The sequence below is a fragment of the Frieseomelitta varia genome, unplaced genomic scaffold (assembly GCF_011392965.1).
Source record: "Frieseomelitta varia isolate USP_RPSP 00005682 unplaced genomic scaffold, Fvar_1.2 scaffold_731, whole genome shotgun sequence".
Classification (NCBI taxonomy): domain Eukaryota; kingdom Metazoa; phylum Arthropoda; class Insecta; order Hymenoptera; family Apidae; genus Frieseomelitta; species Frieseomelitta varia.
This window is the reverse complement of record NW_025110514.1, coordinates 67447-94449: the sequence shown is the minus strand read 5'-3', so window position 1 is coordinate 94449 and position 27003 is coordinate 67447. Positions and strand designations below refer to the sequence as shown.

General features: G+C 27.5%; 1 protein-coding gene across 2 annotated transcripts; it reads right to left on the bottom strand.

Moving 5' to 3' along the window:
• Positions 1–472: 472 nt before the first annotated feature.
• Positions 473–25527, bottom strand: LOC122535520 (myosin heavy chain, non-muscle). 2 transcript variants are annotated; one of them, XM_043667118.1, is made up of 13 exons: positions 24863–25527; positions 16817–16973; positions 16452–16570; positions 13261–13284; positions 11423–11515; positions 10877–11039; positions 8586–9275; positions 7510–8156; positions 6249–7229; positions 5247–6110; positions 4809–5078; positions 2653–4073; positions 473–1563 (listed from the first exon to the last, which is right to left on the bottom strand). In XM_043667118.1, the coding sequence occupies exons 1-13, from the start codon at positions 25217–25219 to the stop codon at positions 1437–1439; spliced, it is 5913 nt and encodes a 1970-aa protein (XP_043523053.1). In that variant the 5' UTR covers positions 25220–25527; the 3' UTR covers positions 473–1436. The 2 variants fall into 2 exon arrangements, with proteins under 2 accessions (XP_043523053.1, XP_043523054.1); XM_043667119.1 differs by lacking the exon at positions 13261–13284.
• Between the last annotated feature and the right edge of the window lie 1476 nt (positions 25528–27003).

Genomic DNA, 27003 nt, shown 5'->3' with positions numbered 1-27003 from the left:
TCTTTATTAGTATCACAATTTTAAACTCATGCACATTATAAAAACAATAATTTGAAAGCGTACGTAGATTTTTCGATGCATTTAAAATTGAATAATACGAAACAGTTCTTGATCTACGATCGGCCCTAAGTACCAATTGATAAATCTCGATCGTCGATATCTAGTTCGTTCCGACAGACAAGTTGAAATCAAAAAAATTGATTACTGTATAATGATTACTTCGAAGAAAATCAAGTAGAGCAATTATTAACAAATTCGAACAAAACATAAAGAATAAAATTTTTCTTAAAAAATAATAATACTATTTTTTTCTTTGCTTCGAAATTCAATATTTGAATTTTTTTTCTTTAAAAAAATATTCAGATGTAAAAAGTAAGTTTTCGTTTCTCTTAAATGTTATTTAGCTTTTGATCGTTCAATTAAATTTGATTTTTTGTTAGAATCATTTTTAAACTTCTATAAAATATAGAACAAAGAAGTTTTATCTAGATTTATTCTTATTTACTTGATTTGATGCTGATATTTTTCCCAAAATAGTCTTTTTCAACATCTTGATCATCAAAAAGTAAATTTTAGCTTTTTGAAAATTCTATTATAATCTTACATCTTTCGGAACGATGCCTAGAATCGTCCATCATTGGCTCCATTATTAAAAATAATTACAAATAACATATTACAATATTTTTCGCGATAAAAATAAAAACTGCGGCAATATAATAATAATTAATAATAATAATTAATATAATAACTATAATATAATTATAATAGATATTAATGCTGCCTAAATGCGGTGTTAATTCGTTATCGATTATGCAGCCCCAATAATATATTTCTAGTCTCAATCTTACCCGACGAAATGGTAGCGTATTCCACAAAAAATGACGAAAATCTTCAAGAAATAAGACATAATTAAAAGAATGTCAAATATAAATGTGTAAGTATGGCATTTAAATACTATTAATACGTCATAGCATTAATATATTCCATATTATTCCATATATTAATATACTCTGTAAATTTATATCTTGGACACTAAACTTATTAAAAACAAAAAAAGTTCGGTATTGACGTTCTTCTGCCATTTACTTATTAATTAATGTCAAAGAATATTAATTAGCTTATTGTAAATAAATATGAAAGACCTGCTTTAAGTTAATCAGAAAAAAGTCGTCATTTTTTATGGAGTTCTGGAAGAAACAGAGATAAAATACTAGTTGGTACGGCCCTGTCGGGTTTTTTATGTACAGAAGAAAGCCGTCGCCCTCATCTAATGGCATCGTTGGGCGCATTGGAATCGATTTCTGAACTCATACAAATGAGTTCTCCGATTCGAACACAATTTTGATCGAAACGGATCTCGTACACACTTCTTGGACCTGGGTAATTTTATGGATTTCCTGCGTTGTGAGGGTTCAATAAGTGCTGTGTTTTCTTGTTCAGTTGACAGTTTCCTCACCATCGATACTTTCGTCCTGTGTCGTCGAATCGTCACCGGATCCACCAGTTTGGACAGAGCCGCGTTTCAGACGCGTCGAACTAAGGCTTATTGGAGGACCACCTCGTCTGCAAACATTTTTAGCAGTTTTAATCAAATATCTGTTGGATGTTGAATAGGAAAAGGTGACGGAAGTTTCACAATAATAAATAAAATAATTTCTAAATTGTCAAAATCGAATGTTGTTTTTATCTACAGATTTTTATACCCTTTTCTCAAGCAATCAATTATTCGTATAATCAATAAAATAGTAACAAATTATGCGACAAGTATTTTAAAATCAATTAAAATATTTTAAGATATTTTTAAAGTTATATAAGGAAAAATGAATAAATAAGTAAAGTTAGTGAAAATGTAAACAAAAATGTATAATCTTGTTTTAAAAAATGATATGTATAATGATAAAATTAATGATATTTTTATGATAGAAAATAAATTTTGAGACATAGGAATTGTTAATGGGATTAATAGATAGAGAAGAAGAATACGTTATAAAATAATATGCAATTAATAAAATAAATGAAAATTAATATATGTACAATACTGTATATATACTCGTATATAAGAATAATAGGAAAATATAATGCTAAATATAATCTATATTTTATATGTAACAAAGTATTTTGTTGTTTTAAAATATATCTAAACTATATGCATACATAAAAATGATATAATTCAAAATATTAATTTATAGACTAACCACGACTCAGGACAAGAATGCTTGAGGAGACTTGAAGAATTTCCTTTTTTTTCATGTGGGGTATGAATTATTCTTTTTTCCTCGATGCCTAAATATTTTAATATGTATAGTCATTTTTTATTTTCAAACTACTTTCCAATAATGTAAATCGAAGGCAAAAAATTAAAACTTTTTACTTATTAACTTTCTTGATCTATTTGTCTTCTTTATAATAAATAAGTTATGCCACAAAGCTTTTCGTGACAAGAGCAAAAAATTTATTATTATTTATGAGAGTATTAAATGTTCTTTTGTATAATTTATACATATTCATATATATTTATTTTATATATTATATTTGACTTCACGTTTATAGTAACGTTAATAGTAAACAATTTAAAATATAAAAGAAATAAAACAAAAGATTTAAAAAAAATGAACGATTGAAATATATTTATTTAAAACAACGAAAACTTACCGTAATTTATTTTTAAGATTTGCAACCTCCCTGGTTAATTCTTCTTGAGATTCAAGCATGTCATCCATTTCTCTCTGCGCTTTCCTTTTCATCGCCTTATGCCTGCTAATTTCTTCTTCAGCTTCATCAAGTTGTCTCTTTAAAGCTTTCATTCTAGCATTTACTTTTTCTGCTTGTTCCTTATATTGATCTGAGTTTCTTCTTTCGTCTTCCAACTGCAAACTTAATTCCTTTAGTTTCTTCTCCAATTTTCTATTAATTTTTTGCTGTGTAAATCTCTCTTTTGCTTCAGTTTCTAATTGCTCATCAAGATTATTAATCTTTGACTCTAATTGTTGAATGGTAGCTTTAGTTTTTGCTCTTTGAGCAGTTTCTAATTCTGTAAGTTTCGCTTTCAGCTCCTTATTCTGCCTTTCTAATAACAATTTGTGCGATTCCAATTTCTGTGTAGTTGATCTTTCAGCTGTTAAATCGTTTGTTAGTTGCTCGATACTTATTTGAGCTTTCCTAGCTTTATCCGTTAATAATTCAGCATATGATTGTTCTTCTTCTAACTCTTCTTCCAATGTTGCTATTCTAGCTTCTAATCTACGTTTTTCATCCAACATCAATGTACCTTTGTTAGCATTATTATTGAGTTCTTCCTGTAATTCATCTCTTTCATTCTCAGCTGCTCTTCTAGCCCGTTCACTGCTGGCATAATCTTCAGTTAATTGCATCAAGTCTGCTTCTAAACTCTTTACCTTTCTCTCAGTTTCTTTAGCACTTGCTGCAAGTTCATCTCTAGCAGCTCTAGCTTCTTCAGTTTCTCTAGTACAATCCTTTATTTGAGTTTGAAGTTTCTTTAACTGTTTCAATGCATCTTCCTTCACCTTATTGTGCATTTCCAATTGCTGTTCAATATCTTTATAGTCTGCTTCCATTTTTTTACGTTGTGCAATAGCAGCAGCTCTTTGCTTTCTTTCATCTTCTAATTCCGCTTCGAGATCACGTAATTGTTTCACTAATCCTCTTCGTTTCTCTTCAGCTTGTTCTTCTTTAGCTTGCAAGTCACGCTCAAATTGAGCTCTTAGAGCTTGCATATTTACTTCAAGACGTAATTTTGCATCTTCTGTAAATTGCAATTCATCCTCAAGTTCTTCTACTTGAGAACGTTGTTCCGCTAATTGGGATTCAAGAGCACGTTTTGCTTTTTCTAATTCATGTACATTTTTATCTGCTGTTCCTTGATTGTTTACAAGTTCATCTAGTTCCGATTGAAGACCACGACGAATTCGTTCAAGTTCTTCAACCTTCTCATTCATTTCGTCGAGTTCCCGAGTTAAGGATAAGACACGAGTTTCTTTTTCACGAGCCTCACGTTCGGCAGCATCACGTTGTTCTGCATATTGTTCAGAAACCGCTTTTTCTTCAGCCAGCACCTTAAACATGATGGTAATATAAGAAAAAGAATTTTTTAAATTGATTTAATGATAATTCTACTATTACTTTAGAAATTCATTAAATTTTTCTTATATCTAAAAGTTATGTTATTGGTAATTAACATCTTATGGGAGAAGCGTGCAAAAATCATGCTTATGATTGCATAGTGTGCTTTAACACACATAATAAATGTTGTGGAAGTGATATTATCATAGTAGTATAATATTATAATAAACTATGTAATTAATAATCATAATAATGATAATATAAATATACAAAAATTTAAAGTAAAATGGAAAATTTAGTTGTGCATAAATGATCCATAAGATATTCAATAAAATGAAATGAAAAATGATATAATCTTCATATTGTTATCAAATATCAAATTATCTACATTACATATTATGAATAATTAATTAATTATAATTAATAATTAAATGAAAAATGATTAAGAATTAAATGAAAAACTCACAGAAAGTTCCCCAAACTATTGTTAATAATTAAAAAGAAGTAACATAATTCTATTAATTTCAAATTAATATAATATTAAAAAATAAGAATTATTATTATTATTATTAATAGAAACACGTAACTAATACAATAATGGTAATATAAACATTAAAAATTTGTTTATTTTTGCAAAATTAATAAATTGAAATTTATTAAATTAAATATAAACTAAGAATTACTTTAATTTTATATTTTTCTAACAAACAAAAAGAAGCCACAGTTACCTTATCGAAATTTTTCTGCTTCTTCTCTAGTTCCAGCACCTTTGCTCTTTGCGCTTCGAGTTCAATGATACTATCTTCTAATTCTGCTTGAACTTTTTTCTTTGATTTATCTAATTTATCATTAGCAGCTTGTAATTCTTCAACTTGTCTTTGAAGTGCTTCAATATCTTTCATACATCTCTTTCTTGCTTCTTCTAATGCTGTAGCAGCTTCAGATTCTTCCTCAGCTCTTTTCTTTGCTTCAGCCAGTTGTACAGTCAAACCCATAACCTATTTTAAAAAAATAAAATTGATAACTGAAGGTATTTGTAACTTTTCAAAAACAAAAATTTTTGATTTAACATCCATACAAATAATAATGTTTATATATATGTAACTGAAATTAATTGAGCTTATCTTATTTTTAAAACAATTGTTAATTAAAATTAAAAATCGTACTTGTTTATCTAAGCATCTCTTTGCCTCTTCTTCTTCTTCTAATTGATCATGCAGACTTTCTTTTTCACTTTCTAACGCTCTCAATTTTGAACTTAAAGCCAATTTTTGTCTAGTTTCCTCTTCAAGTTGCTGCTGAAGTTCTGTAAATTGAGATTCGCAAGTTGCTGAAGCTTTCAAGGCTGTAGAAGCTTTCAACTCTGCTGCTTCTAATTGTTGCATGATACTTTCAGATTCTTGTTGTAATTTTGTTACTCTTTCCACCAATTCCTGTCTATTTCTTTCTACTTCTGCAAGTTTTGCATTTACTTCAGCAAGTTGTTGTTCAGCTTGCTTTCTTCTTCTATCAGATTCTTGTCTGCTGGCACTAACAGACCTAAGTTCTGTAGCTAAGTCAGCATTTTCAGCCTCTAAGGTTGCCTTTGCTTTTTCTAAAACAGCTTTAGTTTTCTTCAATGCATCCATTTGTTCGTTCAAAGCAGTTAACTCTTGTGTATGTTTATGACGCATGTCTGCTAATGTTGCCTCGTGTATCGATGTTTCTTCTTCTAAATTTTTCTTTAATGTTGCTAATTCCTGTTCTCGCTTGCTTCTTAATTCTTGCTGCGCAGCAGTTGTGTCTAACGAATCTAATAATTCATTTTTCAATGCTTCTAATTCCTCATTTAAATCTCGTTTTAATTTTTCTGCTTTTCCTCTAGCAGCTTTCTCAGCTTCTAAATCCTCTTGAAGTTCAGCCAACTGAGACTCCAATTCACGAAGAGCCTTCTGAGCTTGAGCTTTAGCCGCACCTTCTTCATCCATTTTTGCCATTACTTGATTTAATTCTTCTTCACGTTTACCAAGTTGCAATTGAAGTTCTTCTACCTATAAAAATTTATTATTGTTACTATTGTTGTTTTCACACTATAAATTAATATTAAAATTACTTCTACTTTCTATTTTTCTACTAATTTTGTTTTATTTAAGAAAAAAAAAAGGGAAAAAGTGATAAAAATCATTAACCTGTGTCTTTCTTTCTGCAAGTTGTTCTTTCAAATCTGACACTTCAGTTTCTATTTTCCGTTTTGATCTATCTACTTCTTGTCTTTGTTGGTGATCTTTCAATAATCTTTCCTCAAGATCTGCAATTGTTGCTTCATGTTTTGTTTTTAATTTCAACAAATGTTTTGCTTTTTCCTCTTCTTCAGCAAGTGTCTGAGATAAATCGTTTGCTCTTTCTTCAAGAATCTTTTTTTCCTTTAATAATTTTTGATTTGTATCCTCAGAAAGTGCAAGATCTTCCTCAAGCTTTTTAATTTTTGCATCACATTGTACTTTTTCTAATTGTAATTTTTGTCTAGCAGCTTCTTCTTCCTCTAACTGCTCTTCAAGATCGCTTATATTTAATTGTAATTTCTTTTTTTCTTGAGTCAAGCCAGCACTTCTTTCTTCTTCCTCTTCAATTCTTGTTTCCAAATCATGTAGAATTTCTTCTAATTCTTGCTTTCTGGCAGCTAATCTCGCTCGCATTTCTTCTGCTTCTGCACATAATTCCACCTCAGCTTGTAACTGCTCTGCTAACATGGTTTTTTCTTCCATAGCTTGTTGGTACTTCCGTTCATATTCTTGCGCAGAATGTAATTGCAATTCCAACTTATCCCTTACTTGTTTCAATTCATCTTCTTTTTGAGTTAATTTTTCCTCTTGTTTTGTTACCTCTAGAAGCGGTTTTACCTTCGTATATAAACGCCACCATTGCCAATTTCGGAGTTTTAAATAAGCAGCACAATTTCTTTGGATAATTCTAATAGCATTTAATTGTTGTAAACGTTTTTGATAATTTCTGCGAGCAAGAAAACCACGGCAGAACGCTTGAAAATTGACAATTATATCAGTAATTTTATAATCACGTTCTTCTTCAAGATGAGCCAAAACTCCAGCACGGAAGAAAATTTTTGATTGACCAACACGATAGAGATTAGGATCAAGTTCAAGGGCTTGAATCTGCAATACAAATGTGTTTTAAATTTCTAAAACAATTAAAAGGACTTTAATTACATTTACATATATATACATGCATACACACCTATTTATATAATTTTGAATTTAATTCAATCAATATTCTACAAATTTTAATTTGTAGAGTATTTGTTAATACTGAATAATACTCATACTAATACTCATATTTCATTAATACTGAATATTGTATAATTTCATAATTATTATTATTAACGATAATCATTTCTGATTAATATATATAATATATAAACGAGATAACATTTACCATTTTCTCGCAGGCCTTTTTTCCATCCATGAACCCTTTGGGGATAGCGTTTGGTGTCAAAAGTTCATATCTTTGTCTAAATTCTTGAAATGGTATTCTATTTGGAAATCCTTGTCGACAAATTCGAATTCCTTCTAAAACTCCATTACATCTCAATTGATCTAATACTAATGGTGCATCAATCTTTCCAGCCTTTTTCTCATGATTCGGTATGATACATCGTACAAAATTGGGATTTGTATTTCTGAGAGTAACCATTAATTTTGCCAACTGTTCTTTATACAATTGAGAAACTGTCCTGAACATGCCTTTTCTTGTTCTTGCACCAAACTGTGTATCAGTTAATGCTTGTTGAGCCATTCCAACAATTTCTGCATCCTTCCAAATATGGCATACAAAAGGATCTTGTGAGTTTTGTAAAAGGCTAACGACATTTTCATTCAAGGGATCCATGTTTTTCATTAACCATTTAGCAGCTGAATAATCAACTTTTCCAGCATAATGTATGATAGCAAAATCTGCTACACCTCTAAAGTCCGTTTTCATGAATTTTGGATGCACACTATGAGCACCTACTAATTTTTCAACAAATGTTTTATCTGTTGCTTTAGGGAACCAACATTCTTCATCCAATAAAGCCATGATGCCTGTTTTGAAATAAAATTTTTTTTATTAATAAATTATTAAGAAATATTATTAATAAATTATTAAAGAAATATCTATCAATAAATAAAAAAATCTATTAATAAATTATTAAAGAAATATCTATCAATAAATAATAAATATAATTTGAAAATAACGAAGAAACTTCTAATAGAAATATTGTATTGTGTTTTAAAACATAGAAAAAATAATATTAGAATGTATTACATTTGTATTATATAATCCCATTAGTTTTTTACTTAAGGAAGAAAATAACTTAAGAAAGAAAATTTGAAATGTATATGCATACATTAGTACCAAATAAACTAACTAAATTATATTAAAGAATAAAAAATTAAGTGTACTATAGCAAATAATTGAAAAAAACTTCAATTTCAAAAATTTATAAGAAAAACATTTATCTTTGAACGTACCCATAGGTTTGTCGATCAAATCAATAGTTGGTTGCAAATCTAATCCAAAATCAATAAATTTCCACTCAATTCCTTCTCTTTGATATTCTTCTTGTTCCAAAATGAACATGGTATGATTAAATAATTGTTGTAATTTCTCATTGGTATAATTAATACACAATTGTTCAAAGCTGTTCAATTCAAATATTTCAAAACCAGCCATATCTAAAATACCGATAAAACTTGCTCCTTGTCTTTTAGTTCGATCCAACGATCGATTGATTCTGTTCACAAGCCATCTAAACATTCTCTCATAGCAAGCTTTTGAAATTGCTTCCACTGCAAATTCAACTTGCTCCTTTGTTTGTGCTTTCGTTACGAAGTCTCTACCCACTTTGATTCTTGGTTTTAAAAATGCTTTCGTCATTTCTGTTACACTCAGACCCAATAAATGAGAAATTTTTTGAGCTACAGTATTATCCGGTAACGTGGCTTGATCAGAGTTTCTTTCTTGACGGAATTGCATAGAACCAAAAAGCATTACTGCAGACACGATACGAAAAATCGATGAAAAATCTTCATTCGTCATGCCCATAATATGCATGGATTTCACGGTTGAGAAGAATTCAGCTGAATCGTCCACTCCTGGAACTGGCAGTGCACCATTAGAGAGGAATGGATAATGTTTTGGATCCTCCAAAATAAATTCCTCTGAAATCATTTAAATATTAAATCATTTTAATATTTATTTAACTAGGTAACTAAAATATGATTGAAATAAATGGAATTTTTCTATTGCACTTGTATCAATATTATCAAAATAAAACATTTAATTGAATACTATTTGCATTTACTTTTAAATGAATTTATATAATCCATCCACAAATGAATAAAGATTAAAATTCAAAATTAACGTAAAAAAATCTATGTATAAAAAATAAACTTTCCGTTTCAATTTCTAAAATTAGATTATCGTTCCAATTTAATCATTTATAATTATTTTTCTGTGAAATTATACTTTGAATGAAACTTTTATTTTTTTTTAAATTACAGAATGATTAAAAATTACATTTTTTCAATTATTTTGTCTTACACGTAATTTTTATATTATGTCAATTCAATTTAGAATGATATTTCTTTAATTTCCAAAGGTTTTCTCCAAATTCTCAATAAATATAGAAGACCATATATAGTAGATCATATATATATATTTCGTTATATCGTGAGGAACAACTTTGTGAATTTGCCATTTTAATTTTATATTTTGGTGAATGGAAAAATGCATTCATCATAGTGATACATTATTAAACAACGTCCAAATTCGTTGCTTAACATTCTACTCGTCGATGATTGAACTTCAAGTCAGGTAGTACAGCTGAGTCATCTATGAAAAAGGTTGGTTAAAATCGTTCGTATCCCGAAAGGATAGGCTTAATCGGAGAATCTGTGATTCGTGTATAGATCAAAATATCCCTAACAAGTACAACATATAATGGGCGGAAATGTTTCAGTGTCTCGAAGCGGGAATATCGATTCACTTGTCTGTTCCGAATAGTAATAAACAGTGCGTCCTATGGGCTTGGCCTGAGTCAATAACATTTTACACAGCACAAACGTGCACGATAAACTTACATAGGATGAGTGATCAACTGATAACTAATATTATTACTCCATTGGAATTTAATCTCTAATTTTTATTTATTTATTTCTGAAATACTTCTAAAAATCTATTTTAAAAATTATTTATAACAATAAAATTTTTTACTTAAATATTGAAAAGACAGTTTTTATTTCAATTAATGTCCTTTATGTCCGATATTATTCGTTTTATTTTTCTATCTTGGATGACTTTTGTAAACATATTGTAAACATAAGAAAAAGGAAATTAATTTTCTAATAATTTCATGTATAATAGAGCCTTCCTTAGTTGAAACTCTATTTTTCGAATATCTTGATATTCGAATGTTATATTAAGTTTCTAGTTACTAATAGACACTTTGTTCTGACAATATAATATTCGAATATTAAGATCATTGAAAAATACAGATTCATACAACGAAGGTTTTATTATAATTACATTTAAGATAAATCGGAAAAAATAAGCCAAAGCAAGAACAAGAAGCTTAAATTTTCGTGATTTCTTCTCACAAATGTTCAATTTACACATCTTTTTGAGTATCATGAGGAGTTGTCACATTAAAATGCACATAAAACGGTACTTTTAATAAGTAGTTCCAGGATATAAAAGGATACGTAAAAGAGATACGTAATTGTAGAAAACGAATGATTAATATTAATAAAAATCAACTTACTCTTTTGTTCAGGTGAGGCACCTGCTAAGAGTTGATAAAATATGTGGAAAGTTCTCTCATCTTTTGCTTGTCGAATTGCTCTTGACTTCTCCAAAAGATAAGTTTCTATGTTTGCACCGGCAATGTAACCCGAGGCATCGAAGTTTATTCGAATAAATTTACCCTGTTTCACAAATATTTGATTATCATTAAACTTAAGAATTAGTATCATTCAGACAAATTGATTTTAACTTACACTTAACAATACATACTCAATATTGTCTACTTTAAAATTCTTGCTAAAAAAATTTATTATTTTATTTTTTAAAACACAATAAAAAGTATAAATTTCATCGTATTATATCTGTCAATAAACAATAAAAACTTCAGTAGAAGAGCAATTATTATGCAACTTTATAATAATTAATTACTAATGTATAACATTGTTTCACAAGTTATATATTTTATATTAAGAAATAAAAAACTTTCTTGTACATAAGAAATTACAAAGAACAATCAATTTGGAAAAAGGTTATAAAAAAAAAGAAAAAAATTTGCAGCACTTACAAATCGGGAGGAGTTGTCATTTTTCACTGTTTTAGCATTCCCGAAAGCTTCTAAAATTGGATTCGCTTGTAAGAGTTGTTGTTCCAATTCACCCTATCATCAAAAATTATTAATTATATTAATTAAAATGAAAATTTTTAATTTATTTTACAGTATGAAATCTGTTCATTACTTTTAGCATAGATATATTTTTTGAATTTATCAAAATGATAATAATTTAAAGGTTTAGTAGAAAAGTTGTAATATAGACATATTCAATTTATAAAATTACTATTAATCGACACAAATAATTCTATAAATGGGACTTTCAGAAACTACATTGATCAACTTCATTGAAAAATAGAACACTGATTTAACTCACTCTGAACACACACTTAAAATTTACTTCTAATTGTAAATCGAATTACTTATGCAACTAAATCATTTATTGCTTGAAAATTAAGAAATCAGTAAAAAATGAAATTAATCGACTTGGCTCAGAATAATAAAATTGTAAAATATGAATATGTCTTTAAAATATTTGAAGAATAACAAATAATGCGTTCATAAATTTATGTAAGCAATAAAAGTATTTTATAAGTTAATATGTCATTTAGAAAATTTAGAAATTTACATCAAGTACACAAGTAAATAAACTTTCAACAGAACGAAAAATTTCTTTATTTTAAAATATACGATTAAATTAATAACTGTGACGAATAAAAACTAAGCAATGTACGAAATGCAATAAAAGTTATAATATAATAGATGTTTCTCAAAAAAAGGTTACGATGTTTTTATAATTTACTAGATTATAACTAATAGTATATTAGTTGTAATAGTTACTAAATAAATACAATTATAATGATTATATACTCATTGTTTTCAAGGAACACAAAACTTTGTACACTTCCTTTTGGGTTTCTCTTTAACTTAAAAATCAATATAAATTTCTTAATAAATATAGGAATCAATGGGAAAGAATTCAGAAAAAGTTAATTTCTCAACTTAATGTATCTCTTTATGGAGCAATTAATCAATCAATCTTCATCTCTCTATCAAAGCAATGTTTCTTAAAACAGTTAAGATAAATTAGTTATAAATATGTTGAATAAAAACAAAACATTGATCTCCAATATAAAAAATTGTTATTTTACTTAAAACTTTATATAATTAAGCGCAAAGTAAAATAAATACGTATAAAGCATACACAACACACATACATAAATAGACACGACAGCGAATATATTAATAAATAATTCAATTAGTCGACTCTCACGTTAATTACCGCAAATTTATCCGAAACATTTCCGGAACCCTGAATCCAGCGAGCAGCAATAAAAAATACGGAAAATATGTTAGAACTAGAACTTCAGAATATTTTCTTTTTCACTCGACTAAAGCTATTGTGTTAAGAATATTTTCAATTTAATTTTTTCATTAACGCCACTTTATTAGTATATAGAATACAATACGTAAAAAAAGGGAAAGATGGAAAAGGAAGAAAGGGAGAAAGAGAGAAGTCTTATTTTTCTATTCAGACTGGTAAAATTAAATGCGGTTAATTTAAATATCACTAGAGTAAAATAATTATTAGAAATATCCGCTAGACGAAACAAAGATGCAATAACATACATATATTTTCACGTGCATAGAATATATGACAAAGTTAACAAAGTTATCGAAACAGAACTTCCAAAACCTCGGGATACAAATTGTTAGTGAACGAAAGCTGAAAAACATATCACAAAACAAGAAGCAATAAGGAAAAAAAAAAAAAAAAATAAACGTAAAGAAGGCAGATAATAGCGTATATATATCGCGTGAGCGGAATGTTGATCATTTTGTTGTTGACTTACTATGATTAATGCCGGACTTGGTGTCTAGGTATGTTGAAGCCGCCGAAAGTCAGCACCGGGAATGAAAGAATTTATAAAATTACTTGATTTCACGATTTTTAATTTTCATTCGAAATTTTGAAGAACTCAAACGCCAATTATGCAAAATTACTCGAAGTGTGTCAATAAAATCCGAGAAAAATTTCAAATAATTTAAAAAAAAATCATCACGAATAAAATTAAAACGAAAAAAAAAAAAAAAAAGAAAAAAAGAAATTCCATTTTCATTTATATGATTAATTGTTTAATATGTATCAATGAAAATAATTGGATAATTTATTAGTCAGTAATGGTCTTTTTTATCTACAGTTAGAAAGATACATTTTAGAAAATATTTAATTCTTCAATTACAAAATTCTGATATGTTACGTATTATAAATCCTCTCGCGACTCTTTCTTAATGATTTTGCAGTTTAAACAATTCGCGCAGTCGTTAATATTGAATTATGAAACACGTGAAAAGGGAATGACGATAGTTTTTTCCTATATAAGAACACAAGTTTCGAAGCATACGGTGACTCAGAACAGTCAGACGAGAATGACTCAAAGCCGAGTTAGGCCGATAAGTGGATCGTTTCACTGAAAAAGGAAAGATCCTTCGAGAGCCAGTAATCTACGATGGCCTATCAGTACCTATCGCGATCGTAAAACAGTGATCCAGTATTCAATGATCAGGTTTTGAAACAGTTCACGTAACTCTTACACAATCAACATTTAACGTACGCATTTATCTTCTGTTTTATTTTTGTTTTCTTACGTGTATTTTTAATGAATCGATGCTTTTCTTTATAAGTCACGATTCGATGTTTTTGACAAATCATGTTCGTTTAATTGTACAGTTATTAGTATTTAAACACAACTATATGTGGAATATTTAGTATCTACTATACAATATACTCTTCAATACACATATAAGACTATTTTAAATAGAACGGCAATATCTAAGTATTGTTATGAAATTGTTTATATTATAAATGTAGTGAAATTGATCAATGTTTTATTTTCTACGGTTTGTTAATCAATTTTTTGATAAAAAAACTATTAATTTAATCGAGGCTATTAGAAATATTTTATATACTTTTTATGTATTAAAATATTATGTGCTTTTCTTGCAGCAGAGAGTTCAGTGTATTATAACTTTATCTAACCGCGGAAACTGTGACCGAATTTCCGTTTTGTGTTATCGTTGATGTATGTGTATGTATATGATATATTGATACTGCACATATATATGTAACTTTAGAGAAAATTCTAAGATTATTATGATTGCAGTATTTTGTTATTAAAAAGTCGTACAAAACACAATTATTGAAAATTGCCAAATTTTGAAGATTTATTTTTTTTTTGGCTAGAAAAATTTAATAATTCATAATTCAAACGATATTAAGAATTCATTTCAAAATAACATTTTATATTATTTTAAAATACTAGGTATTTGAAACAAATAGATTTCAATTGTTAGAATTTTTATTTGCATTGATCTAAAACTTCAAAATATTCTTTCTGTATTATATAAATTTGCTTTTGTATAATTTCTTAACTTTGATATTTTTATCATGTATTTGTTTATGTTCATACGAAGAATTTACGAAGCATCATGCACGGAAAAAGAAAAGGAAGAATATTTACAGAAATTTTCATGCACCGGATGAAATTTACAATACTTTCAATTACTATTTAAATAAATCCTTTCTAAATTCGTATCCTCTTGAAAATCATTTTTTGGAACATATTAAAGTCCTAACTGATTCTTCATAAATATGTAATGTAAACAACTATATAATAAATTTTATTTCAGAATAAACTAACTATTTAATATATCATTAACATTATGCCAGGATTCATATTCAAATTATGAAACTGAAAGTAAAATTACATAGTGATACGAAGTGAATGCTTACACAATTATAAATATATTTTCAGTGCAGATTCAAATTAAATAAGTGAAAACCTGCCCTCGGATAATCTATTATTTGTAATCATTTGCTATTTTTATACAACTAGTTTTAAAAACATAATTTTTATTTAGAAAATAGAAATGATATAACAATGTACATATATGTTCTTAATAATTAGCTATTGTAAAAAAATAAATAATATTTTTATATATTAAACAATATGTTTATAAAATAACAATTATTACTTTCACGAAAATGCAAATTTTATCTTACTAAAGCTTCTCTTTCATGAAATATCTCACATTTTTCAATTAAGATAAGAATCGTCAATCGTCATAAAAGCATACGTTGTAAATTCCAATAAATTTATGAAACAATTTTTAATGTCAAAATCGATATGTTCAGAATCAAAAATCGAATAAAAAAAATCGATATAAATAATAAAATAACATTTATCATTTCAGAGATTAAATATGTGTATATATATTATTAATGAATAATTTATAAAGTATTATAACATCTAGCATGAAATTATGGAAGGGACACTAGAAAGAAAGGATATCCTTCTATTTGTTATTGTTTATATGAAATAGTATTTAAACATATCAAGAAATTCACAAATCTATTAATTTGTCTATTTGTAAAATAGAGCAAAGCATTTAGAATATGATAGATATAAATATATCTGTTAATTTTAAAACTATAAAAATATATAATATAACTCTAAAAATAATAAAGTATCATAATAAGAAAAATAGTTGTTTAAAGTATTTTTTTATAAATTTTCATAACAATCAATATTTCTATACATATTCCAATGACTAACAAAAGAATATGAATATCTAAATAATTTTAATAGTATTATATAATATTATATAGATATTATATAGATTTAATAATATTATATTTTAGTTTAGTTATACTTATAAATATTTAACTAATCTAAACTAATGAGTACTTTGTTCAGTATATTATATAATGAATTTCTTTAAATTTTTTTGGAGTGAAAAAAGGAAAAAATGTCTTACACTGCAATAAATTTCGTTCATTCTATACAAATATAGGAAAAAAAAAAAGAGACCAATGCATAGAGAAGAATGTACATCTTAATATTAAAAAATATATATAATTATAGCATCTTGTCAATAATTTTTTTTTTTTTAGTATTTCTTCTTTTTTTAGTATTTTAAATATTATAAAATTCTTTATATATTGAATCTCACCAAAAACCGAGATATTTAGTTATTAACTTACCGCATTTGATTTTGGCTTTGAGGCAGCGACATACGCCAAGTATTGAATGACTTTTTTCGTGTTTTCAGTTTTACCAGCACCGGATTCACCGGTGCATAAAATTGACTGGTCTTCACGATCTATAAACAAAGATGCGTAATACAAATGATCTGATATTTTGAAGAAATAAGCAAAAATACTCTTATTTTAAAATTCATTAACAAACTACAATCAATTATATAAACTTTATTTTATGGACATATCACAGATAAACGACTAATCGCAAATAATTAAACAGAAAAAATAAAAGAACAACTAAATATCTCGATAACCCTTAATGACTAAATAAATTAGCGAATGGTTGAACAAATAGAAGAAGTAATTACCTTGGAGCATAGAACGATATGCTGTGTCGGTAATAGCAAAAACATGGGGTGGAACCTCGTGTCTCTTAATACCCTTATACCTCTCCATTATCTTTTCCGTATAAATTGGTAGCCTCTTGTATGGATTTACCACCACACAGAACAGTCCTGAGTATGTCTGCAATCATACCAACGAATCGATGAATGGTCTGGACAAAGAAAATTTCAATCATGCTGAAGTTTTCCCTTAAATATCTTGAAAAATTATAGCATCACTCAAACAATACATTTTATAGATAAAAACTACAGATAAAAGTACAATTTTAAATACAAATTTTAACTCAATAATTGACTTTTTTTTTTTACAAATCATGACCATTTATAAAATAATATATCTCAAAACTTATAATACTTTCTACATTTCCTATGAAAATTTTACTTTATTTGTATTAAATTTTATATATATATAAGTATATGAAATTTCTATTAAATAGATTAAACGAATATTGATATAATTCAATATTTTCGTTGGTCAAATTTGTAAACACAAATTACCTTTAAATAACATTTTCTATTATGTTATTCAGGTAAGAAATTTCACTTGCTTCGAATTTAAGAATCATTCACACAGTATCTTGGCAAATCATTGAATCAAATTCCAATTCCTCTGTTTCTCCTTTATCAAAGCATATGTGAACAATTCCAAACAACCAACATTCTTGTTACATTTTTCGTACAAAAAATTCAAGATTAACAGGATTAACATACTATAGGCACATTATAAAAAAGAAATAATATTTTTCTCTCTTTTTCCTTCATGATTTTAACATGGTTTCGAATATGCAAGGAAAATTAAATGCTTTACTAATTTTTTCATGTTGTACATCGTGAAAGTATTTTCTCTGCACGAGAGTTTCTCTCGCGCTTTAAAGAACGGCGTACAACGTTATTGACAAGGAAAATGGACAGACTCCCTATAAGTTTTGATTTGTTTGTTTAATGTATTGAACGAAATAAGCGATATACAAATTAAACAGAAAAATCGATTAAACATAAAAATAAAATAGCACGAGAGGAAGAAATCAGTTATAGCTAGTTCAATGAGAATAGCATTGTGTTAAAGTTTCTTTGAAATTTTATCAATTAAGGATAAAATGATATGCATTCTGTTAATTAACCACTTGCGCTGGCAACTGATTGCGGATCATAACGAGTGACCAAACCGTATAAAATAATTCGTCGCTATCTTTTTGAATTTCGTCGGTATGATATCACTGGATAGAAATTATTGAGAAGTAATAAATTTATTATTATTTGTTTTACTTAAATATACTTACAACTGATTGTGAGAAAATATTATAATTTTGGAACAAAAAATTCTTGACATGCGTGGAATGTCATTCCAGCGCAAAAGATTAACAGATTTCACTGGAGTTAATAATCTATAATAAATAATTACAGAGTATATTACAGAGTATAGCATATGATTTAATAACAAGAATTTCATTAATTGAATGATATCGATGCTACAATTTAATTTTGATAAATAGAAAAAAGAAAAGAAAAAACGTTAAATATGAGCTCTTTGTTTCGATGACTGCGTAAGTGTTCAATTACAATGCGTGTAATTCACGTATGAGGCACTTGTAGAAGTTACGTAGCGCATACACTTGAAATGATTTGCTACGCACGTGTTGCACTTTAACCATCAATAACCCCATAAATTGATAAACGACTATACTGTGTAAGCAGATAAACACGAACAAGAGAAGATCGATTTATATTTTATTTAAAAATCACGATGGCTCGAACAGACTATGCGTCACAAAATATATCTCGTATTTCGTAAAGGATTGAATTATGAACCATGTTTTGCAGTACGTTGAAACGTTCGGTAATTGTTCCTTTTCTAACATATTTCGACGAATAATTTACAAGTTGAGCGGAACAAAAAGCCTAAGGTATGCGTCACCATATGGGAAAGATGAGCAAGCGGGTCGATTTCCACAAGCCTATACCAGTGTGTAACCACGAAAAAATGTCAAGCAACGGGCAATCAAAGAAATTTTTGAAATTAGATCTCGAGACTAACTCACTTTCAATATTTCTATCAATTAATTTTTTGCATTACTTTCGTACAGTAGATGTATCACAAAAATATATTTAAAAGAAACTTATGAATGTCGCGACAACTCATTTCACGGATAACAATTGTACCGGTAGTTGTTCGATAAGAGGTTAAATAACTTTGCTCCGTTTCAGTACCCGTTGATAAGAGTATAGCGGTAGATTTGCGGTACATTCGCTGAAATAATGAAATGATGACCTAATAATCGATACACAAACAATTTTATTGTTATGCAATATAAGTCGCAAGAAAAATCATACGATAGAAATTACAGCTATAAAACATTTTTGAAAAAATAGATAAACACATGTGCATCGTTATGCACGGTTATTTTCATTGAACTGAAAAATATTTCAAACAGTAAATTATGATCAATTACGATAGAGAAGGTATAGTATTTTTTAACTATTCTCTATGATTATGTTTATAATGTTTCATATTGTTGAATGTTTGTGAATTAATGACAATAACAATATTAATAATAAATCTGTATTATATTCTATATTATTTTTAATTCTATCTAATAAATATAAATCTTTTCACACGTAACGTCAATTACACGAAATTTTTATTATTATTATTATTTTTATTGCTATATATGCTTTCTGTGATTATTTTTTTAATAATATAAAATCATTAGATTTCCACAAATTTCATAAGTAACGTTTCTTCAATCTTTTGTAACGATTTTAATTTTCAAACTGTAATATCTCTATTAATAATTTTCAATAATGTCGAACGCAGAAAAATATTTACAATTTTCCTTTTTTCCTCTGTTTAAAACAGATGAACCTAATCGAGGTCGAATAAAGTCTCAATGCAAAGTAGGGATCCACGGCTATTTTGTTCCTTTTTTTTTAAACAGAACTCTCTCCTCGAAGGTCTCCAAAACCGGTCTTTGAGAGTATCGTGTCGTCGACCTGCCCAACATTCCTGGTTATAGCTCACTAACAACCACTGACTCTAACTCCCTCTAAAGGAAAATTGCATGTCTTTCTCGACTTGGCGACGTAGAAAAAAGCTAATGTCACTTTTCACGTTAATTCATAAGACACTGATCTTTTATGCCTTTCAAAAAGTAACCGCGGTGTTGTCACTTCGCATTTAATAATTTATTTTTTATTTCCTCTCGTTATAAATCAAAAATTTACTTTCAAAATCTTTTCATTAACGGTGGAATTTTGTTTTAGAATTGCATATTTTAGAAATACGTTTAATTAAAGTTAAACGATGGCGAATGTGTTATCTAAAAAAATATTCATTTCCTTATAATGAATTATAAGACATGATGATATTCGTCAGACATTGTTAAAGAGTTAGTAATACTTGGGCCGCAGACAAATGACCATGGTCATCACTTTTTTATATTGCAACATATCTCGTTGCAAAAGTGCAAAAAGTTTCATTTTATTTAAAATAACAAATGCGATAAAAACGTTAGGATAATTCTGTATTTTGTTGATACACGTAAAAGATATGGTGTTTTCACATAATCAACAATCATTAACCTTTTAAAAGTTATTAACTATTAAAATTGGTTGCACATACAGAAATTTTTAGTAATTGAAGCATATTAAAGTGGGCCATTTTCTGCACAATTTATCACGGGTTTTAGACATAAGTATCACGATCACGATACGTTATTATACGTGTATAGAAATTATCACGAGAAAAAAAAAGAATATTCACATTGTATCATATTTTCATGATTACGTGTCACTTTTACTAACAGAATCATCTGCGAAAGTATGATGCACTTTCTATTTGAACAAAGTAAAGCCGTAATGCATAATAAGCATTTTGAGTAATATAGTACTAGTAATATATCTTTTACGGAATATTAAAATTTGTACATATTCTAATTATGTTTAATCATTACTCTAAAATATTTTAACTATATTTTGCTTTAAATCCACTAAAGTTCAAGGTAAAAGAAAGAAAAAATAATTTTATGTAAATTGAAAAACAACTTAACATTGGATTTTATAAAAAAAATATTATCCGATATTGAAAGTAAAAAGTAGTCAAAAATTAGTAAACATGTAAGCACCTCTTTTTGTTGGACAATTTTCCGAATCATATTTAGATGAATGAGAGTAAAAAAGAGAAGGGAAACGAACGAAAAGTGGAAAGAGGGAAAGAAAGATAAAAAGGAGAGGGATCGTAAAATAAGGAGAAGGAGAAAAAGGAGGAGCTGGCGAAAAAAGAGAGGAGGACAAGGATATATGACGAAGCGACGTGTTTAATCAATCCCGGAATCTGTGTGGTTTCATCAGAGTTCGGTTTCTTTCCTAAGAAGACCGAAACTGCGTCTTGACTATAAAAGGTATGAAATCTTCAGCGAAACTGGCTCTTTCTCTTTTCCTCTTCTACTCGTCACTGGTGTATTACATCGGAACGTTTACGGTACCGCCAGGAAGCAGGTTAAGGACACTCGTCCTTATAAGGACTGCTCCCTGATCATTCTCTTTCTCTTTTCTCTTTTTCTAAATTCGATGAAGAGTAAACAGCAATGTGTCTCAAACTTCTTTCCTCGTTCGTTTCTACATTAACGACTTATATTAAAGCATATCCCCATATATATAAAACCAAAGTATGTACAACAGGAGACATACATTCGAACGGGTCTCAACAAGTATTTAAAAATTAGAAGAGACAATGATCCAGTTTAGTACGTGAATTCATTTGAATTTTTATGATAAATCAAAGAAACTGATGTTGTATAGGTAATCAAATTTAATATTTTAGCAATAGTATCCCAATTACAAAGGGTCATGATTTTAAAGATTTTGATGATTTTCGGAACACTGTACGGAATGCAATATACCGCGGATTGAAAGAAGAAAAATCAGCACGTACGAGGCACATGCATGACGTCACTCTCTCGTGTCCTAGAATGCTTGTCGTACGTAAGCAGATATTTCTATATCGTAAGGCTCAATAAAAACCGCAGTTCTTTTAATTAAAATTGACCGATAAAATCCTACACGATCTTCAGCCATGATTTCAGCTACGGTTTAGCTAATTATTAAAAGGGAAAGAATTTAAGCGGAAATACCTAGAATATATTTGCATTTCCAAATTTATATTGAAAGATGTGAAAGTAAAATGTTCCAGTTCTCCTGCTTTACCTCCCTCTTAATTATCCCAAAGTTCTTATTTACCAAAATTGTGATACGTACTACTAAATTGAAACATTTATGACATAGAATTAAAGGACCGTATTGCGTGTGAATTTTTATGAATCAGTCCGCATACTTTTCATCACATGGCTCTACCACTTGGTTCTACAAAATTTTAAATGTAACCTTCAAACTATGCTAAAAATTACGGTGAGTCAATGTTATACATACGTGGAAATGAGGTATGGCTGTTATCAGTCTCAGATAAGAGTCAAGAATGAACCACAGTTGTGTTATCTTTTAATATTGAAGTTCCAATCTTCTTTAAAGCTTCGAGATTCTATACTTTTCTCTATCGATTAAATTATTTCCAAAAAAATTATTACTTGTTCAGTCTTTATTATAATTAATATAATTAAAAATAATAATAAAATTACATGTGAGGAATTACTTTTTCTCTCATACTAATAATAAAAATAAAGGAGTAATATCATTTAACAATGATTCCATAAGTATTACTCCATGAAAAAAATTCAATGTAGAATGAAACAATTATTTTTTAATTTGTTGTACATTAAAATATCGCCTATTTTATGTTATAGATGTAGAAATTTGATGTCAATTTTACCACAAAACTTACCAACAATAAATTACTAAATGTATTAACGTATCATTAATCATTTCTGTTTGCTTCTAATTTACTTTCATGAAAGAATTAATTACAATAAATTTTGTTTGTTCCAATATTTTTTGGTGAAGTTCACTCATTAGAAAAGCAAGTTGTGCAATCATTTATACAATAGAAAATTACTTTAATTATTTATAAATAATAAAGAAATATTCGAAGCTTCAATAATCATAAGTTTAATTATTATCTATAAATATTTCTATATTACGTGTCTTTTTATAACCAGGTTCTCATAATTATTAATTTATACACGTTTATAACAAACGTAAAGTAAAAGATTTGTCCATTGTTATTATCGATTATAAAATTTCAAATATAAGAAAATACAACGGAGACAGTAAATATAATACAATATAACAGAAATAAGTAAATTCAGTGAGAAGAATCTCGAAGATAACTTTTGCTTAGAAACATGCGAAAAAAGTTTGACACTACACTGTAAGATAATCAAATTCAGTGAGAGCCTTGAGCTAGGTCAGTGTTACGTTTACAAGCGCGTTTGATTTATTTAAGATGTTTAATTCGTAACACAACAACAAAAGGAAAGAAAAAAAAGAGAAAGCTCGAGCGTAAAATAAAAATTTGATAATACAAATTTTCCATTCAATATTACATGATTCAAAATTAATTTCAATTGATTCACTTTCCATATATATATATATGTACTTCCAGTTCGTGCAAAACATTTATTTTATGTGTACCAACTGAATTATGGAGATGGTAAAAATATAATTGTAAGTTTCGTTCTGATTATGACTTACATATAATGATTTTTAAAGAAATCTTTTGAATTTGAAAGACAAAAATATTGTAAAAAATAAATTATAATATTTTGGTGATTGTATATCTAACTGTTTCTAACATTGTTATATATAATTTATATTAATATGATTATTTAAAAATAACCATATTTCTTTAATATATAAATTGCATGCAATTAATTCAGTACATTATATAAGAAATTATTTTATTATTATTATATTATAATTTATACTATTTATTAAATATTTGCATACATTTTAAAATATTGACAGTTAAATAAAAAATCAACATTATTTCAAACATAAAGTATATATAATGTAAAATTATATATAATGTATATGTAATGTAAAATTAACATGTTAATAAAAAGAATTGATAAAATATTGATATTAAAATATATATATCTATATAACTGTTACAAAATTCATGGTTAACGTTAAATTATTTCAAACTCTTGTGTGACGGTACACATAAAAGCAGTGATATATATATATATATATATATATATATATCATGTATTATATCAATATTATTTGTTAATATTAATATTATATTAATATCATATATTATGTTAATATTAATATTATATTCACATATTAATATTATGTTGTTTTGCCTATATATTCCAATTGAATTTTTTTAAACAAAAATATGTTATAAAAATTAACTTCTAATTGAAATTTTAAATATGTATATATATGTATATGTTTCAATTTTTCTTTTCAACATAATTTTCTAAATAGGTGATAAATTTTTTTTAATTCAAATAGAATTTTTTGTGTATTATCAAGATAATGATATCTGATACAATTAATACTAATCTAGTGAACAAACTAACTGATAAGATATTTATAAAAAGAAATACAAAAATTAAGATTAAAAACATTAAAAAATTAATTATAATGCAGTTCAAAAAAAATTTTACTTACCCGTATAATTTAGAGCAATATTTTTATACTATTATAGGCAATATGAACTTAATTAAATAAATCAATTCAATTAAATAAGTCAACTGCAAATAAATTTGATGATTTTGAATTGAAAGCATTTATATACTGACACATTGCATGCATGTTCTATTTAGAAAATAAATACATATATGTATATATAACATTTGTACTAATGTTTAATCAAAATAAATCAAAAAATAAATTCAAATAATTTCAAAATTGATATCATTGTAACTGACTTCTGCTCCATTTGAAAAAAAAAAAAGAAAAATGAAGAAAAGTACATTGCTATACTTTACAATTAATTGTAAATTGTTTCTCAAGTCAAAAGAGATAAAAATATTTTTAAGAATAACTTTCGTTGGTTTATCTTTGACAGTATTAGTAACGGAAAACGGGAAAATCTGTCAAACTTACGTAAATGAGGCCGGAATAATATCTGTCTTTGAGGTTATGCAGCACGGAGGCTTCGTTTAGGCACGTTAGCTCAGCCATGTCCTCAACTTTGTCAAATTTTGGTGGATTCATCTTCTGTATATCGTCTTTCGCGACAAGGACCCGTTTCCCAGTTTCGGCAATCTCCACCTCAACTTCATCACCCCGTTCACCCTTTATCCCAGCTGCAACAAAACCCTGGGTTTCGTGTGGCACCCAAACCAGCTTTTTCTGCGTCCATTCTGCCTGAGTTGCAGGATCGTTAAAATTATTCCTGTCAACGGAAAGGAACCGTAATTCGGGATCCGAATGATCCACCCTCGAGTCGACATCCGCCATTTTTGTTTTTGAGATCACTAGCTCCTCGAACCGGCTTTAGGGACGAGCGATTCCAAGGACGATCCTCGACAGACTGACCTCTTCGGAACAAGGACACACATGTAACTATTCAACACTCGTTTTCCCGTCGTTTTCGAGCGTCTGTTATACGGTGGTATACTTAAAGTAATCTGAAGTCGGAGAGTTTTAGACGATTCGTAGCTCGTTCTCCTTCGAGGCACCGTATTCTTCTACCACCTTTAACGCTCTTCAAGATTGTTTTCTTTCTCGCTCCTCGCGGCCATCTTCTTTTCTCCTTAACGCCGAAATGATGGTGGGGTTGTGTTTTGAAGGTATGCTGCATAGCAGCGCTCGTATCGCTACGTGACGTGTTTCGATAGAAATTTGATTGGTTAGGAGGCAAACGTAGTTAACGCAGCAACCAATCGAAAATCGATTTTGTATATCGTGAAAAACAGATATTGTTTTTAATCATAAGCAAGACATTCTCATTATACTTTTTTTTATGCTTTGATTTTAAATATGCACCTGACGGTTCTTAACTGAAAACTAGTAATGATACAATTGTAATAAAGTACTTACACGATTCATGGAAGATTACGATGGAAATTAAATTATGTGATGTTAATTACTTCAAAAATACGTGTCTTTTTATAAATATTTTTCTATTCGTGATGTGATGTAAGTTGTATTTTATTTTGTAACTTTGCAACATGTACTTGTCAAATTAGTATCATAGAATATATTAATTAATATATAATATAATTAATATAAAAATTAATATATAATTAATTAATATAAAATAATAATAGTTTGATATTTTCTTTGTTTCAAATCAAATTTTTTTTCGTGTATAGTACTACATTAATATAAAATGTATGCTTGGTTATAGTAATGAATTAAGTATTTTTAAACATTAATTTAAATAATTAAATTAATCTTTATTAAATATTTTTTAAAGAGTAAACATATTATAGGAGATGAGAAATTGAAATTTTACTTATTTTTTAATATTATAAAACAGTTTCCTTTAATATAATGGCATCATATATTATTATTATATTCCTACCTTACGAATTGTATGTACAACATGAAAAGCAAATACAGTAAAGAAATTTTATTTATGTATATAATAATTCTTAAATTAACAAATTTTTAGAATAATTTTTTAAATTTGTAAGTAGTAAATAATCGTCGAATGGAAATTTGTAAATGTGTATAGTATATAATCATACGACTCGGAAGATAATCAAGTAATTCCTTATGAAAGAATAAAAAAAATAATAAAAATTTTTTCATCTTAGTTTTCGAGGAAATTGAGTTTGATAATTTATTAAATACATTTGAATTTAACTAATTCTAGAAATTATAGAAAAGAATAATTAACAAGATATTAATGTACATATAAAACTGAGTTAAAAATGCAGAATAAAATTTTTTCATTTAAAGCTTCATTTCCAAGAAAATAGGTTTTGAATATATATACAGTTTGTTAAAAATTGCCTTAACGACTATCGCACGTTACAAAACATGTAGATATCACCTGTAATTATGATATTCTTGAATCGTTTTTTGTTTAATCAATATAAATATAATTTGAAATGAAAAATCTACGATGTAAAGCTAGTGCTAAATTCATAATAAATGTATATTGATAATAATAATAAATGTATATTGTACATTATACATTAAAATATCATGTTCTTTACGTTTTAGCTTTCGTTAGGTAATCAATCGAATAATAATCAAAGACGAGTCATTATACTAAAATCAATAACGATTTA